At 28.3% G+C, this 18,451-nt stretch overlaps 1 protein-coding gene across 1 annotated transcript in view; it reads right to left on the bottom strand.

The window, feature by feature from the left end:
* Positions 1-2,891: 2,891 nt before the first annotated feature.
* The window catches only part of LOC100215356 (probable RNA-binding protein 19), a 100,821-nt gene continuing 85,261 nt past the window's right edge, over positions 2,892-18,451 (bottom strand). The window contains exons 13-16 of the mRNA XM_065807542.1: positions 13,370-13,483; positions 9,065-9,164; positions 8,832-8,961; positions 2,892-3,013 (exon numbers count right to left, since the gene is read on the bottom strand). Coding sequence (XP_065663614.1) covers positions 2,937-3,013; positions 8,832-8,961; positions 9,065-9,164; positions 13,370-13,483 — 421 coding nt within the window. The 3' untranslated portion in view covers positions 2,892-2,936. The remainder of the gene's footprint in view (positions 3,014-8,831; positions 8,962-9,064; positions 9,165-13,369; positions 13,484-18,451) is intronic.

Raw genomic sequence — 18,451 nt, 5'->3', positions numbered from 1 at the left:
TATTTAAACCTATTTTTATTAAAAGTTCTTTTTTATATGCCACTATTAACATGTCGGTTAGCCATTTGTAGCGGCTGTCACTAATGGTCCATTAAGTAACCGATGAGCAAAACTCCAACGAGCCGCTCATTTATTCCTATAAAGATTAACTGCATATCCACTAAAACAAAGTTTGCTAGGTACAATTTAAAACATTTTTGTTAACTTTAGCCTATCTGATCATTACCATTTATGGTAATAATTAGAATACGCTAAAGTTTACAAAAATGTTTTCAAAGTATATAACCTATATAACATAACAAATGATAAGATATCATAATTTAAGTTCTAGGTGTGGATTAAGGGAATTATTTTGTGGACTGTTAGCTCTCACTGATCAGATTTTAGTACTCTGACTTTAATTAAATTTATCAAAAAATATTTAGGTTAACCTTTCATAATGAGTCGCGCCGTAAAGACGCAACACACATTTTGACTGAAGGACTGAAAGGGTTTTCACATTGTTCTTACTGCGGTCTTGTCAAAGACATCCTCAAACTTGAGTTTTTTCGACATTCACTCTGCAGTACTATTAGTGTTTATAATTAAATTTTACATTAATCTTATTATCTTTTGTTGTATGTGTTCATTAAAATATTTTATCAATTTTTTAGCAGAAACAATGAAGTAGAAACAATGTTAATTCAAAAATACGAAGGCGAAGATTTTTTTGCAGATGCAATAATCAATATTGTACGTTGATGAAAATCCAATACGTTGATGAAAATCCTTACATAATTCTTATAATGAAAGCAGTTGTTTCGCTAAATTCAATAAGAAATCAAGTATTAAATTTTATATATTTGCTGTATAAGTATACATTAGGGTGGAGCGATTTTCATAGCAAAAAAAAAAAGAGTTTAAAAACCAATATTACTGAGACACGAATCAATGTCTATTAATTATAAGATAAAAGTAAAAAAATATTTTTTGATTTTGATGAGATCTTGAGGGTCCTCTTTGGAATTTAAATTCTTGACAGGTCCTAATATTTTTGAATTTTTTTATTTCTAAACCATATAAACCTTGGACTCAAAAAAAACAGAAAAAAATGCTTATTTCATAAATAATAATTTTATTAAAAAATTTTTTATATATCTTAAAACCCCCGTTTTGTTGAGGACGGAGGTTTTTAATGAAAAAAACAATTCTACTTTTTTAATTTTTTAATAAAAACAAATATTATTTTCAAAATCAGCATATTATTTTGCTTCTTTTAAGTATCAAGTTGATATAGTTTAGAAAAAAAAAATTAAACAATATTAGGACCCATCAAAAATTTAGAATCCAAAGAGGAACCTCAAGAACTCATCTAAACTAAAAAAAAAAAGAGTAAGGTCCTTTTTTTACCAAAAGATATTGATTTGCTGCTCAGGCAAATCAAATTTCAAAAATTTTTAAAATCGCTCCACCCTAGTATACATTCCTTATGACATTTCCAACATCCCCTATAACTTTATTTGATGTATTTCTTGTCTTTTTTTCTATTTTAGACGCTTATTTGATTATTTATTTATTATCTGATTATTGACTTTGGAATAAGTAGATTCTAAACCTCTACAGTTACAAAAGTTAGCTGCTGTTAAATCTTGAAGTACTTTATTACTCAACATCCTTCTTTCATTATAATTGATATGCAAATATTAATTATTTGTTGAAATCGATTTCCAGATCAATCCTTTTTGTTTGACTTTAATCCCTGAATCTGTTCATATTAGGTTCAAGTAAAGTTTTTTTTTGGCTATTAAATTAATCTTAAAATGTTTACATTTGATAATTATCAACAATAAAAGTTTTCAGATAAAACAATTAAAATTATTTATAAATTAAGCTCAATAAGCAATATAGGTAAGGAAGGAGGTGTGAACTTCCTAGTTAAAGACCGTAAGAATTTCTGAGAGCACCTTAATAATTACACACACACAAAAGAAAAATAACTCAGAATCCTTAACACAAGTAAATATCACTTTTCAACATACTTTACGACTCTCTATAGAGATTAGTATATAGAGAACCCAACATATTAGGCAAACGTAATGGTAAAGTTTTTGGTTTTATTTTTCAACATAATTTAAAGATAAAGTAAAGTATTATATAAGTAAATATTTTTTAACTATTTTTTTTATTGAAAGTTATTATTGTTGTATATTGTAAGTTACATTGATTTTTATTATTTACATACATCGACTTATATAGGGATAGGCGCAGTGGAGCACGCATGCATCGACTGATTTAGGGATAGGCGTAGTGGAGCGCACATACAACGATTAAGTATTTTGATTTGGGCTTGCATTCTTTAAATAAAAGAAGAAAAAAAATCAACCAATCAGAAATCACTACCGCGACTTTAAGAAAAAAATTAAAGCGGCGGTAACGTTGCGCGAGCAACAGCGTTATATTTAATACGCGTTGAAGTATTGAATCCTTATGACGTGTTACATTTTTTGCGATTAGTTGAAGCCAAATTTTTTGGATGTAAGAATCAATAAAATTGTTAAAATCATGTCTTGAATAAACTCATCACAAATTATTTGATAAATGTTATATCTTGAGGAATTCAATCAAGTAGTTTACGACTTCTTTGATGAGGAAGTATCTCGAGGCATTCAATCAAACAGTTTATACAAATATATGTGCTATAACAGACAAATTTTGTTTTGCGCATAGACGTTTGTTGTTTATTTATCAGAATTAATTTGCACATAGAGGTTACCAATTGATTTAATACGATTATATTGCACAAAAAGGTTACTTTTTTATTTATTAATTTTTAACTATCTATTTGCAATAATAAAAGATTATATTCATTCATTTCGATTAAATAGGACATTAAAATAAATTTTAAAAAAGTATTATGAATGACTATAAGATTTCTTTACATAAGTAAGTACATTTTATTACAAACTATCTGATGAAATCTTTGTCTTTTCAAGTGCGCTCTGCAAGCTCATTTTAGACTTTTTTGCAGACGGCTCTAAAAATATATAATACAATCAATTATGCATTAATACAAAGGCTAAATAAAAAGTCTCCAAGTACACTTTAATTTATACGTCAATTACAGAATCAACGACGTCGAGTACAAAGATTTATGAAGATTTCCAAGTGCAAATTTATAAGCAAAGTTTATACCGTGCCAAATTCTCTCAGTAGTAGTAGTATTAATAATAATATTAATAATGACAATATAATTAATAATAATAGTAATAACAAGAATAACAATAAAAATAATAACAATAATAATAATTTTATTATAACTGCTGCCTGGTTGTTTTATTCTTCATCCCAAACGGTACATAAATGAAGGTCACAAAAATGGTACTTAAAAGTAGACCAAAATATGGTCTACTTTTAAGTACCGTTAAAAAAAGGTAGACAAAAACATAAAAAGAAAACGACAAAAAACATTTTCGTAATGCAACAATAATTGTCGATTCTTACTGAAAAGTTTGTTTTTGATGTGTCCGTCCCCTATCCCTAATGTAGAGATATATTTCCGCTAAAACATGTCTTACTGCTTTCCTGGATAACTAACTATGATGGATAACTAACTATCCTTTAAGATTCTCTTTACTTCTTCTAAGTACTTCTAAGTAGTAGTTTATACCCTCACAAGATTGGTTAATATAACGCTTTATGTAATGTTGATTATATCATTTAAAAACTTTGGCATATAAAATTCACCCAATGGTCACACACGAGCAGTGAACGCCTGAGGGAAGAAATGAAGTACATTAGAATAAAAGAGAATTATTTTTCGAACAAAGCATATTTTGACAGTTGTCAAAACAAAAATAAAGATTAATAGAGGAATATTTAAAAAATAAATAAGACAGGCAATGCACCTTAACAGTACTAACAATAATAATAAACAATAAATTGTTTTATAAACACTAATATGAACGAAGATATACAAAAAATGTCACCAAACAAAAAATTGATTACAAAAATAAAAAGAATGCATACAACAATGAAAGGCCTCAGAATGAAAAAAAAAACATTAATGCCCATGTGTAAACATAATTTGTGTAGTGATTAAGTAATAAACATCTTCTCAGAGTCGCGTTTATTATTACTGGCGTTTCGATGAGGATCAACACTTATAACTAGTTTATCCCGTCAGACAAACGTCATCGCCAGTTATGCTTTACCCCGCGACTTACGCCTAATCCGTACTGCAGTAAAAAAGGATTTACTACAAATAGTCAAAATCCAAACATACCCAAATTTGTAAAACACTTATATTTTTTGATGATATGACGTAAAAAGTGTAGATCTGTATATGATGTAAAAAGTGTAGATTTGGTATGATGTAAAAAGTGTAGATAATAAATAAAAAAAACTAAATAAATCACATACCATACCACTGGTAGAAAACGCTAAGCACAATAAATTAAAATTCTAATAAAAACACCAGAACAAAACTAAAGCAACTAAAGTATGCAAACAGAAATTACTAATAAATTTCCCTCTAAGACCATTTAAACCTAATAGGTACTTCCAGCATAAATAAACCCAAAACAATCAAATGCCAATATACCTATTAAAAATCCTTTTAAAATTAAATAAAACACAATAGCCTTCAAAAAACTCTAACGCTGTCATAGATACTTCATACGAATTTTGTTAACCAATCTAAATTGTAAGAAAATGAACAACCCGCGCAACTTAAAATCATTACTAAAAATAAAGTAATGTATGATATATATGATATATATATATATATATATATATATATATATATATATATATATATATATATATATATATATATATATAAAGCCTGCAAAAATGTAAAGATTTAAACATGTAGTGAAGGATATAAGATTTTCTCTGAATGATAATAAAAGACGAAAATTGTGCATGTGAAAATTAAAACAAAGCTGAGTAATGAATGTAAGATTATATACCACAAAAGTTCCTAGATAATAGTAATATGAAAATCAGCGGATAAATAATATATTAAAAATATCGTAATAAATTTAACTAAATACTAAAATAAGACCAGATAAATTTAAGCCAAATGAGTGGTTAAAAAATTATTTTGGTTGATATAACAATAATATAAGTCGTGATATAAAAATGATGTTCGAAGCGGGAAAAAATATTGTTTAGAAGTAAAGTTTTCTCTACGGTCTGAATTGAAGATAACTTTGAGACCATATCTAAATCGAAATTTCCAAAAAAGTAAAGTTTTCTCTACGGTCATAATTAAACTTTTTTTCGAGAAAATAACAAAACGACAACGAAAAGCCATGTCCATCAACAAAACATTTCGAAAGCCGTTGGTCAAAAAGAATCGCTCTTGCTCATGAGCAGTCAGCTGACAGGTGACAGCACACAGGCAGAATTTCGTTGACAAGTGCCATTTTGCAGCGGACAAAACAAGTGCAACTTTTTTGGTTTGATTCATTTTCTTAAGTCTGGTCCGTGTCAACGTCACGGAAGTTTTTTAATAATTAAAGGAAGTATCCAGAAGTTTCCAGAAGCATGCAGAAGCTTCCAAAAGAAGCATCTGGAAGCATCCAGAAATATCCAGAAACATTCAGAAACATCCAGACGCATCCAGAAGCTTTCAGAAACATCGAAAAGAAGCATCTAGAATCTTCCAGAACAGGTTCACACAGGTTCATTTTACTATATGAGACATGTAAATTGACATGTAATTCAGTCAGTATATGGAAGTCAATCAGTCAGTATTATCAAGACAGTTTATTGAAGTGATTTTTATCAAAGTGTTTTATCGAAGAACATCAATACAAGAAGTGAAATACAACAAATGTTTCATTACATCAATACAGTCCACATCCAACCAAGATGTTGTGTTCCACAGAGCATTATTGTATCATCACAAGGTAAATGTAACACGGTAAGCCTTGAGAAGTGTGATTATTTATTTTTATTATTTTTATGACTTCAAGTGCAAAAATGGCTCCCGACAGTCTTGGATTGGAACTAAGAAAGAAAATTATTGGCGATTACGTAAGTGGAATGTCACAAAAAAGTATTTGTGATAAACATCGCGTGAAAAAAAGGAACGTATCAAGACTATGTTCCAAATATCGTTCTACGAGGAAGTTGGCAGCAGATAACAAAGGTGGAAGTTAAGGTTAAGCAGAAACAAAGGTTGAAGACGATCATAGAATCCTCTCTAGAAGTGGTGGAAACCACCACTTCTAGAGAGGATTCTATGATCGTCAGATCTGTCAAGAAGGATCCCTGGATATCATCAGTCGAGATACAAAAGCAATTAGAGCTGCCTGTATCGGATCGAACAATCAGACGACGTGCTGTTGAAGCTGGATTGTTTTCTCGACGTCCTGCAAAGAAACCGCTGCTTTCACTAAAAAACCAGAAGAAAAGACTCCTGTTTGCTACATCTCATATTGACTGGAATGTGCAGAAATGGCGAACTGTCCTGTTCAGTGATGAATCAAAGTTCAACATCATTGGGAGCAATAGCATTTGCCATGTACGTCGACAGGCCGGTAAACGCCTCGATTTATGTTACTGCCATAAGACTGTAAAACATGGTGGAGGCAATGCAATGATCTGGGGGTGTTTTTCTGCTAACGGTCTAGGTCCAATACATCGAAACGATGGAATAATGGACAGTTTCATGTATAAAAATATCCTGAAAGATGTTATGTTATCTCATGCTGAATGGAATATGCCAATAAAATGGGTTTTTCAGCAAGACAACGATCCGAAACACACTGTAAAAGTAGTCAAGCAGTGGTTTCAAGACAACCACCTATCGGTGATGGATTGGTCGCCTCAATCTCCGGATCTCAACCCTATCGAGAACCTGTGGGAGATCGTCAACCGCAGAATTAATCGTGAAGTTGTTCGTAATAAGGATCAACTGTTTTAACAAATCCAAAAGGCCTGGGCAGCAATTCCACAAAGTTTCATTGATCACCTGATCAAATCTATGCCTCGAAGATGCAAGACTGTGATCGACAACAAAAGATTCGCCACGAAATATTGATAGCAAAATACAGCTTGGTCAACATTTTGTCGAGTTGCACTTGCTTTGTCCAGAAGGAAATCAACTTTTTTTAACACTTTTGATTAATTTATTAATTTTCGTGTACAAATAATAAACTTTGTGATGAATAAAACTTGAAGAACTTTGTCTCTAAACAGTTACATAGCTATTTCTCCAAATTGAAAAAATGCAGCACTTTTATATAAAGAAACTAAATTAGCATTATTTGGTTGCACTCCTTTTGTCCGATACTGTGTGTGTGTATATGTATATATATATATATATATATATATATATATATATATATATATATATATATATATATATATATATATATATATATATATATATATATATATATATATATATATGTAAATATATATATATATATATATATATATTTATATATATATATATATATATATATAAACTACAATAATACTGGAAGACATTGAAGGCAATTCATGTACGTATGTAAACAAACAAACTCATCGAAGTAAAGGAATATAAAGTTTGGCACCTTTGGCTTTATGTAGATTTAAAACGAATTTGATTTTGAAAGCATCTGACTTAACTTTCTATTCCTTTACTTCGATGAGTTTGTTTGTTTACATACGTACATGAATTGCCTTCAATGTCTTCCAGTATTGGCTTTACAAAAGTGATTATTTCTAAGTACATGATTTCCACTAGTACCAGAAACAGAAAAAAGTTATTTTTTACTTTTTAGTCGATTGAATAGAAAGCTATTTTTAAAAAGTTTTTTTTATTTATTTTATTTTCTACTTTTTAGTCTTGATAAAATTGAATTATTACACTTATTGATTATGATTAATATTCAATAAAAATTTATTTTGAATTCTGTATATAATAATTAACAAAAATATTTGGAGCATTTTTTTTTTTATTATTAATTTAAATGTTGGTTAGGTCTTCTTCTCGGTTGATGTATTTGTTCTTTTTTGGACGCATTTTTATTTGTCTGAAATTAACAAGTGGAATATTTGTAAAATTTTTAATTAAATTTATATTGATACTTAACACTTTTTGATGCCCTCTCGGTTTCCGATATTTTTTTCGGAGTTCCAGATCTAACCAACGGGGAGGTGGGGCATCGTAAATCTAAAATACTTATTGAATCAAATGTAACAAATATAGCTATTGTTAGTCGGCAAAAGATTATTTGTAAAATTTTAGGGCTGTACGATCAAAAGAATTGCTTCAAAAAGCGCTGTGAAGTTTTGGCCTCCACAAAAAAAAAATGCGGACTCGTCAGTGAGTGAATAGAAAGCTATAAAAAATTATCATGATCGGCAAAACAGTTTAACGATAAAAATTTAAAAAAATGTAAAAAAAAATTTTAAGTCTTTTATAATGTCAAATTAAAATAAGAAAATGGCATTATGGAAACCCATCCAACAAATTTATTAAATATGGTTTAAATACACAAATATGGAACCATAGTTGTTAAACTTAATAATTTTAACCTTTATACCCTCACAATATTGGTTAAAATAACGCTTTATGTGATGTTGATTATATTAAAGAATATGTTACATATATTGTGACACAAGTAGTATTACAAAACATGTACACATCCTGCCTTTTTATATTCTCATATAATTTTCTCTATTTTTTTAGGCATTGCACAATACCATTGAATATTCGATGAGCTCATAATACGATGAGGTCATAATATGATGAGGTCATAATATGATTTAAAAAAAATTAATTAGTTTATATAAGAAAAAACTTTATTTTTCTTAGGTTTTTTTATTGTTTATATATTTTTTTTAATTACCTGAAGATTCGTGATAAAGTTCAGCTGTCTTCTTCCTTAATAAATCAACACTATCATCATCATCTGCCCATTCAAGTACTAAGCGACGACCATAGAGATGGGTACTTTGACAAAGAGCTTTAAATGCTCGCTATTTTAAAAATAATAACTGATTTAATCTTTAAAAACAAAAAAAATTAACAATAGATTAAAATCTTTTACAAAATAATCACTGATGAAATAAAATTCTTTACTTTAGCATCCTGTTTAGTAGTGAAATCTATAAAAGCAAATCCACGATGAGCACCAGTTATTTTCTTTGGTAATCGCAAAGATTTTATGTGACCGAACGTACTAAAAATAAGGACATAATTATTTTATCAATATTTTTTACAAAATTTATTATCTAAATTTATTATTATTATTATTTTAATATCTGTAATGATTGCAGATAAATATAATGTGGTAAAGATAGTGATAAAAAAGCTTCAATGATTGAAGAGTAACTTTTTATTTAGGAAATTACCTTGCCTATTTTTTTTTCAACTTTTTTAATTTTATTATTATTTATAAGATAATATTACACATTGATCATTGATGTTTAAGTATCTCATAGAACAAACATTGAAGAAAATTTTGAGTATCAAATATTGGCAAAATAACCAATATATTTTGAGTATCAAATATTTGCAAAACAACCAATATAAACATAACTTGTAACCAGAGTTTCTTTTTAACTTGTTTAAAGCGAATATTAGAAGTAAACATTACATATACTTGGTGTGTGCATATATAATATGGCTGTAGATTAATTTTAGAACCATTGGCTCACAAACCATTTGAACCCATCATTTCAAAAAGAGCACAAGTCACACTTTTTTCGAATTTCACTTTTTAATGCCATTTTCTTTATTAAAGTGTTTTACATATTTACTTTGAAGGAGACAAATTTTCATATACCACAAGTCAACTTTAAATGAAAATGAAAATTAAAGTCTGATCGAAAATGGCACAAGTTCCGGACTTAGGTCTTTTTCAAGTGAAACGAAATGCAGTGAAGTGACATAATCTCACTTTATTTGTTTTAAAAATGAAAAATCGTGAGCTTGCTGAAAACGCATATAGGTCTAGAAAAAGAGTGTCTGGTATAAGGAATAGTGAAAACTACAAACATGAAAAAATAAAAAAAGCCAAAATTGCAGGAGAAGCTTATAAAAACTACAAAGGAAATGATGTGGCACCAAGACAGACGGGTGCTTCTTGCAGGTTAGTTTTTTGTACTATAATATATAATATATACTGTATTCGTTCTCAAATTTTTGTTTATTTACTCATGTTTTACCACCAATGATTGGAGGTAAAACATCTTGATATTTAATTATTGTAATATTACCTCAATAATTTTCTTTATTTACAGATGTAGTTCAAAATGTATGGAGCTTGTATCTGAAGATGTTATGAAAAGTATAATTCAGTTTGTTAATAAATTTGATAGTAAAAATGCCCAAGACACATACTTGCAGTCATTGATTGAAAAGAAAGAAATAGAGAGAAGACGGTTTAGATCTGAAGAACCTAAGAAAAAAGAATTTTCCTTTATTTATCACACTAATATTGAAGGTGTGAGAAAAAAAGTATGCAAGAAAGCTTTTTGCAGTATGCATGGAATTTCTATGAAACAAGTTAGACATTTATGCATTTGCTTAAAAAAAAAGAACAGCCTATAGATCACAGAGGTAAATCCCAGGGATCACGATGCAAAGCATTACCTGGTGATACATTAACAAAAGTACGTGAGCATATCGAATCTTATTAAATATGTGCACTACTATAGTAAAGATGCATTATCTTATTATTTGGATGAAAAACTCAATGTGAAAATTATGCACACATTATACGAACAAAAATATCCAGATCACCCTGTTAAATATAAGTTTTATCTTAAATATTTCCAAGAAAATTTTAGTTTATCCTTTGGTAGAAAGCAAGTTGATGTTTGTAGACTGTGTAAAGAGTTAAAAATTAAACTAAAAAACCCACACATTAATGACAATGCAAAAAGAATCTATCAAGCAAATATTGAGATCCACAAAAGACAAGCAAACAAATTTTACAAAAAAATACAGGGAGTTGAAACTAAGTGCAAAAATAATCCAACTGTGTATGGGATTGCATTTGATTTTATGCAAAATTTGCCACTTCCACATATCCCTGTCCAGGAAATATTTTACCTACGCCAACTATGGCTGTATGAGCTTTGCGTATACGATTTTGAAACTGGTAAATCAGTATTTTATTCACATCGCGAAGGAGTTGCTAACAAAGGTCCCAACGAACTATGTACCTTTGTGCTGGATTATATTTAAAAAAACATTGTCAACGAAGCCAAAGAACTGCACCTATTTTCTGATGGTTGTGCAGGCCAAAATAGAAATCATGTCATGATCCGCATACTTTTATCACTGGTAGCTGAACTAGGTAGCAATATAAATGAGATACAATATTACATACCAAAAAGAGGTCACTCATTCTTGCCAATCGATAGAATGAACAGCAAAGCGACATTCGAAAAAATGACCGGATTTACACACCAACAGAGTATGAAAATCTTAAAGCTGCAGCAAACAAAAAATTTGAAATCAGAAGGCCTAAAACTGAAGATATTATTGATGTAAAAAAATGGTGGCCAAATTATTATAAGAAAGTTGTGTTGTCTGTAGATTCCTATGGAAGAGGAGTAGCCAAGGACAAAAAAGTAACATTTGGTATTTCAAAAGTGTCACATTTCACGTCCTCTAAGACCACACCAGGTTTAGTGATAACACGTGAATCCATAGATTCCTTAGTCAGTTATGATTTCCAGCTATTACAAAGGATAGGTACAAGACTAACCTTACCATTAAGTAGTACTCCTGCATATGCTGGAAAATTGCCTATCAATGAAAAAAAAAATCAGATTTGAAAAAAATAGGAAAATATATTCCATATTCAATAGAAGAGAATAAAAACTTCTATACAGAGCTTTTTGCATGGCCAACAACTTCGACAAACAATGAATTCCAGGAAATAAGTGATGATTAACTAACAATAATTGTTTTAATGTAATAATAAATCATTACTATCTTGATAATCTTGGGATTTTTATATATTACAAAGTGTTCATTTTGAAAATGGCATAAGTCCATAAATTTAAATTAAAGATATATGTATTATATGTTGGTTTTTTATAATAAATAAAACTCTAAAAATTTATGTATGCTTTTTTTTTTATCTACTCATATATTTAGTTTCTTTAGCACCATAGACTTTTTCTCTAAAAAACTTATTTTTGTTGATCCTGGAAAGTTTGAATAAATGGACTTATGCCCTTTTCGAAATGACGGGTTCTTTTGTTGTTTAAATTCAATCTTTGCTTCTAGAAGTACTGCTGTCAACCTCTCCACCTTGTTAAACATGTATCACAGTTTGTGGTTGAGATAAAATAAAAATTAAAAAATTCTCTCTTCGACTGTAGTGTACTCTCAATTTTTTAGACTTAAGGAGGTAAGAAAAAAAAATGTAATAAATGAGTTTGCTATAATAAAAAATATAGTTAACTCAAAAAATATGTTACATTAATTTTTAATATGCAGAACAAAGCATCCTGTATCATATTGGCTAAAAGTAAAAAAGTAAGGCTTATAACTGCAGTGGAAGATTTTTGAAGTTTATTTAAGTGATTTTAAATTTATATAGTATTTATAGTACTAAAAATGTAAAATAATTTTTTTTTTTGACTTCCAAGCAGGAATTTAAGTCCTCTTTTCTTCTTGTTTGACATTTTTTAAATTAAAAGCTCTAAATAAAAAGATCATGAATTTTCCTAACCAGATTATTATTGAGTATTATGAGATGATCAGACTGTTTTCAGACACAATTCAGCAAAATTGAGAAAATACTTTTTTAAATCATAATGTCATTTTTAAATAAGAAAAATAAGATTACTACAGATTATGCCTTTCCGAGACTTTCTCTCTGATTAATGTGAAAATATCATATTTATGACACACACACAAAAAAAAAAAAAAACTTCTTCACTTTTCAGCAACACCTTCACACAAAAGGCTTTATATCAAAATTTATATAAAAAAACAGGGAAATTTCAAAAGCTTGCATTTCAGTAATTTATTTTATTGGATTCTTTTTACTTTTTTATTAACTTTAAATTAGCACAGTTTACTGACTTATTTTAGGGAGATAGTTTTACAAAACAATATACACTTAGTAATAAGATTTCTAACTAACAAAATGAACAAAAAAACTGACAAAATAAATTTTACAAAGGTCATGTTGAGCACAACGCCAAGGATTAGGATCATCATGATTACTCTGCTATTGGTAATAATCTGAAACCTACACCATATCTTACTGCTTTGTATAATTTGCTTTTTTAAGTAAAAGTTAACACTGACTATAATGAACAAATTTTTTACAACAAATTTTTTGGGAAGACTTGCATTAATGAGACTTTAATTTAAGCAAAAATACTTCAATTGAGATACAAAAAAGTATTAGTTTACCTGAATAATTCTTGAAGTTCCTTGACAGTGGCTTCAAATGGTATATTGCGAACCACCATTTTACTGCTAACTTGATTTTTCTCATTAGCACGCTTTCTTGATACTTTAGGCAAACTAAAAGAATTTTAAAAATTATATTTATTTATTCTTTTGAATATTCCCAATATTAATAACATAATAAAATAATAATGATAACTGCAAAAAAAGTAGCTCCATACAAAAAATATGTAGATGTCTAGATAGTCAGTTGATGTATGTACCAGTCCTTGGAATTAAGGTCGGCATTCAGCAATGCCAACCTCAAAGTGTTTGAGGTCAGTAAAAAATGTCCGACCTCATTTCTGTGTTTTATGGTAACCCCTTGTGTCAAATTGTTTTTACCAACTTGATGCCATACACTCTTATATACAATGTCAACACTAAAGGTATACATATAGCTTAAAAATGTAAGTTAAAATATTGATTGCAGCATTTTAAGCAAATCTTTATTTGATTAGTTCTATATGTGTCATTTGAACACACAGTTGTCATTTGAACACATAGTTGAACATAGATGTCATTGAATTTGTCTCTTCTCTCAGGCCCATCCACATTGAAGCTCTGGTGACCTTTCACAATGCATTCAATAGATTGACTATAATTAGCATAAATGTAAAACAATTTTCCAAGTAAATTATACTCTTTAAGAAAAACATTTTTCTAACATTGTATTACTAAACTAATTTTATCGTTAACCTCAAACTGCATAACAGTATAAACTTAACCTGAAACTACATAACATAAATATTGAATAACTTCATTGTTCTACTATTTTTTATTTTCAGAAAAACTTTTCCAAAAAATTTTTTAAAAAGTATGGTCAGTTATTCAATATTTATCTTCTCTAAATATTGAATAACTTCACATTCTACTATTTTTTATTTTCAGAAAAACTTTTCCAAAAAATTTTTTAAAAAGTATGGTCAGTTATTCAATATTTATCTTCTCTAAATATTGAATAACTTCACATTCTACTATTTTTTATTTTCAGAAAAACTTTTCCAAAAAATTTTTTAAAAAGTATGGTCAGAAATTTTTTTTCCTCAAAGTAAATAAATTATATAAAATTTTAAACTTTTAAAGAAACAAAAATACAACCATGGTTGGTTGAATCTCCATCAATTGTAGCTGACTGATTATGAACCTGATGTGCTGCTATTCAATTATAAAGTTATTCAGCAATATGTTCAACAGGTGTACAACTTTTGCCCATCTCTCTTCTTTAAATTATGAGTGAAATATAGATAATGATTTTCATTGGTCACTTTGGTAGGATTTACAATTTCTTTTGTAGGATTTACCAACATCACCATACGCAACTGTTTTTGTAAGATTCTTTCTACCATCAAACATTATGCATGTTTTCATCCTTATGTTATGTTTTCATCATTATGTTATGTTTTCATCCATAATTTCATTCTTATCCTACTATTCACAAGATTACATTTTTTTTTGATCTCTTGATTTTTTTATCATCCAGATCAATGCTAACATCTGTTATATAAATATTAAAAACTTGCACCTTTGGCTGCTTTTAGTAATGGATTGCCTATTGCTGCATCTGCTTGATTATTTATACCAAATCTTTGACAAAACAATGTTTTATAATCAATGTATGTTGTTTAGAATTTTTTTTTATGTTTTGAGGGATCTAAGAGAGAATGGGATAAATTTTCAAGGTTAATAACCCACTATCTCAGATCTTCTTGATATTTTGTAAAAATGAATATTACATATATTACATAGATAACCTTGCAAAACTTTAGCGCTGATATCAACTGGGTTTTGGAGATTTTGTTACTTTAAAGCTATTTTTAGCAGTTCTTTTTGTTCGTCTGCCATTATGATTTTACTATAGTTTTTGTTTTACAAGTGTTCAACTAAACATGTGATTAAGCTGAAAATTAGCACCAGTATAGTTTTTAGGACAAAGAATCAAAATAATGATATGTGTTTTCTATAAAATCAATTAGAACTATATTGTATTTTTGAAATTCTAATAAACACAGGATGGAGGCCTGGTAACCATGGTAACATTGAACTTTTTTTTTCTTTTTTTTTTTTGCTTTTACTTTAAAGATACTTTAAAGTAAAAGCAAAAAACTTTTAGATACTTTAAAGAGTGTTTTGGTGCAAATTTGAAATGTTGGTTTTTTGAAACTAAAAAAAGTAAAAATATAGAAGTATTATGTGAAAAAAATAAATATTATATGTTTGTGACTTCTTTCTCCATAGTCAATAATTAAATAATAACTATATTAAAAAATAATGATAAAAATTTTCTCTAAATGAACTACTGTATATTCATCAGTGTATTTTATGTTTACTTACAAGATTTTGTGTACAGTTCAACAATACAAAAAATCATGTTCATTTTATTTTTTCAACTGAGTTTGTCTTTTTTTTTTAACCAACTGAGTTGGTATTTTATCAAATTATCAAGTCATCATGAAATGGTGTACACTAAATAAACTGGATTGAAAGATGTATCAAGCTATTCAGAGCTTAGCATAAGTCTGAATAACTTGATATTAATAGTAAATGTTAAAATCTGTTTACATCATGAGCAATTTTTATTTAACCGCTTCACTAATTCCTAAAAAAATTAAAAAAAAACCTAAAACCCATTTAAAAAGTATAAAATTAATATAAAAGATAAATTTATTTGCTCTTAACTTATTGTGCTGTTTTTTTTTTTTTACAAAGAATAAGTCCAGCACAATTTTAACTAGTTTTTTTGTTGTTTTTTTAATTTCTAAAATATATTATTTACTAAATATGACAAATTGTTTTCACTAATAATATATTTACGTTGACATTAAACTGGAAAAAGATATGTGTTCAAATGGTATGGAAACAACACCTGGTTTTAAAATGAGTCTTTCATGTCGAAAAGAAGTGGTAAAAAAATAGATGATTGGTCAGCCTGAATGGACCACAATGGTGAAGTTGATTTTCTGGAACACATTTTTTGATAAAGAAGTTGCACAAGAAAAAGAACTAATAAACACCAGTTTTGATTAAATTTTGATTAAATGCCAGTAAAATTTCATGGGGTTTCAAAACATGCTAAAATTTCTCTAGGGAAAAGAAAATCAACGCAAGCTACTGATGTTATGTCAAAAAAGCTGTTCTTAATGTTAACATAACAGACCTAAAAAATGATGGTATTGAAGAGCCTAATGTTGAACATCAGAAGAAAGCTGATGATCTAGATAAATTGATATTTTCAATGCAAGAAAAACTGAAATGGCAAACAGAAAAGAAAAGGTTACAATTTTGACATTGGTTCCAGATTCAAGGCTTTTAAGCAGCTGATCTATTTAATACATCAAAGTCAACCAAGACTAACTAAAGCTAGAAAACTCAAATTTGAAAGTAAACATTAGCACATCAAGAAAAAACCTATATTGTTAGAATTGAGTAGTCATAATCATAATGATTAGTTCAGTTGACAGTTGCCAGATTCAAAGGATGTTGTAAGTGTATCCATAAATAAAAATGTATCAAAGTGATACTTCTTTGCAATTTAAAAGAATTATTTATTGAATACAAACAAGGACACCCTCAGTCCAAAATAGGATTTTCCAAATTTGCTTAGTTAAAGTCAAATGATGTAAATGATGTGAAATGACACTGGTCATAAAGGAACCAATGCTGTTTGTATATGTATAATACACTAAAACCTAAAGCTTATGCTTAGCGCAGTTTAACTGGACAGGGATTATTCTGGTCATACTTTTAAAATCTGGAAAATATTGTAAAGAAATATTCGAAAAATTCTGAAAAAAAAATGCATTTTGTGTAACTAAGAATATTTATACAATATTAATATTAAAAAAAAAATTTTTAAAGTATTTTAATTTTTTCAAATTAGTAAAATAGCGGTGTAGTGCTGTGGATATTACAATTATAAAGTTATGAGGCACGGCTGGCAAGGTTACAAGTTCAAGTTTTCCATAGAGAACTTGTTTTTTAAAAAGCTCTATTTTAAAGTAGTTATATGTTTATTTAACTATTATTGTTGTTTAAATATACTTTTTTCTTCAAAGTTTCATAGAACATGTGCATCGATGTGTTCATAAACCGACTGTTATAACCATAGTCACAGTAAGGTGCACATACATCGACTGATTTATATATGGATAAGCGCAGTAAAGGCAGTAAAGTGTCAACTGAAGACTTAGGTTATGGCAGGTATTTTTCTATATAAAAGAAAAGTATTTCAATACTTATTTTATAAATTAATATAAAGTTACTTAAATTAATAAAAACTAAAGTTACTAATACTTAGTTTATAAATTAATATAATTTATTCAAAAATTATTAAACTATATTAAACTAGGTTTTTAGGTGAAATAGTCAAAATAATTTATAATAAATATACGCTTACAAATAAGAAAAAATTAGTTGTACACACGTACAAATAATGCTTAACCTAAATAAATACAGCGTAGAATACACGTACAAATAATGCTTAACCTAAATAAATACAGCGTAGAATAATTGATGATACCTTTGCTGCTTTAACTATTTGATGACAAAAAAAAACATTTTTAACTTCCAGAAAACTATTTGGATATCCAAAAATTTTAAAGAAATTTCCAGAAATCTGGAAATATCCAGAAAAAGATAATTCCTGACTGAGAAAAATTAGCAGAGTCAAGGAAATGCATGATCTATAGATGTAATATTTGTCTTGAAATTCAAAATGTTATCATTTCATTCATATAACTGTAAATCTAATGCATTCTCTTCAAATGAAGGATTATTTAAAGATAATGGCAAAGTTGATGAAGAAACTGAATAAAACAGTGGAGTACAACAGATAGAGGTTCTAAGTTACACATCTACAGTAAACAAATTGATTGTGAAAGTTTTTGAGAAGAAAACTTTACATTTTTCATACAAGACAAAATTAAGAGTTACTATTGGAACCAACAGCAATAGACACTACAACCTGTCGTTAATGATAACAAACATGATCAGTGTGCTACTAAATGTCAAGCAACATCTTTATGTTTTATATCTGATGACTTAGCA

Source organism: Hydra vulgaris, chromosome 10, assembly GCF_038396675.1.
Source record: "Hydra vulgaris chromosome 10, alternate assembly HydraT2T_AEP".
NCBI lineage: Eukaryota > Metazoa > Cnidaria > Hydrozoa > Anthoathecata > Hydridae > Hydra > Hydra vulgaris.
This window is presented reverse-complemented; position numbering and strand designations above follow the sequence as displayed.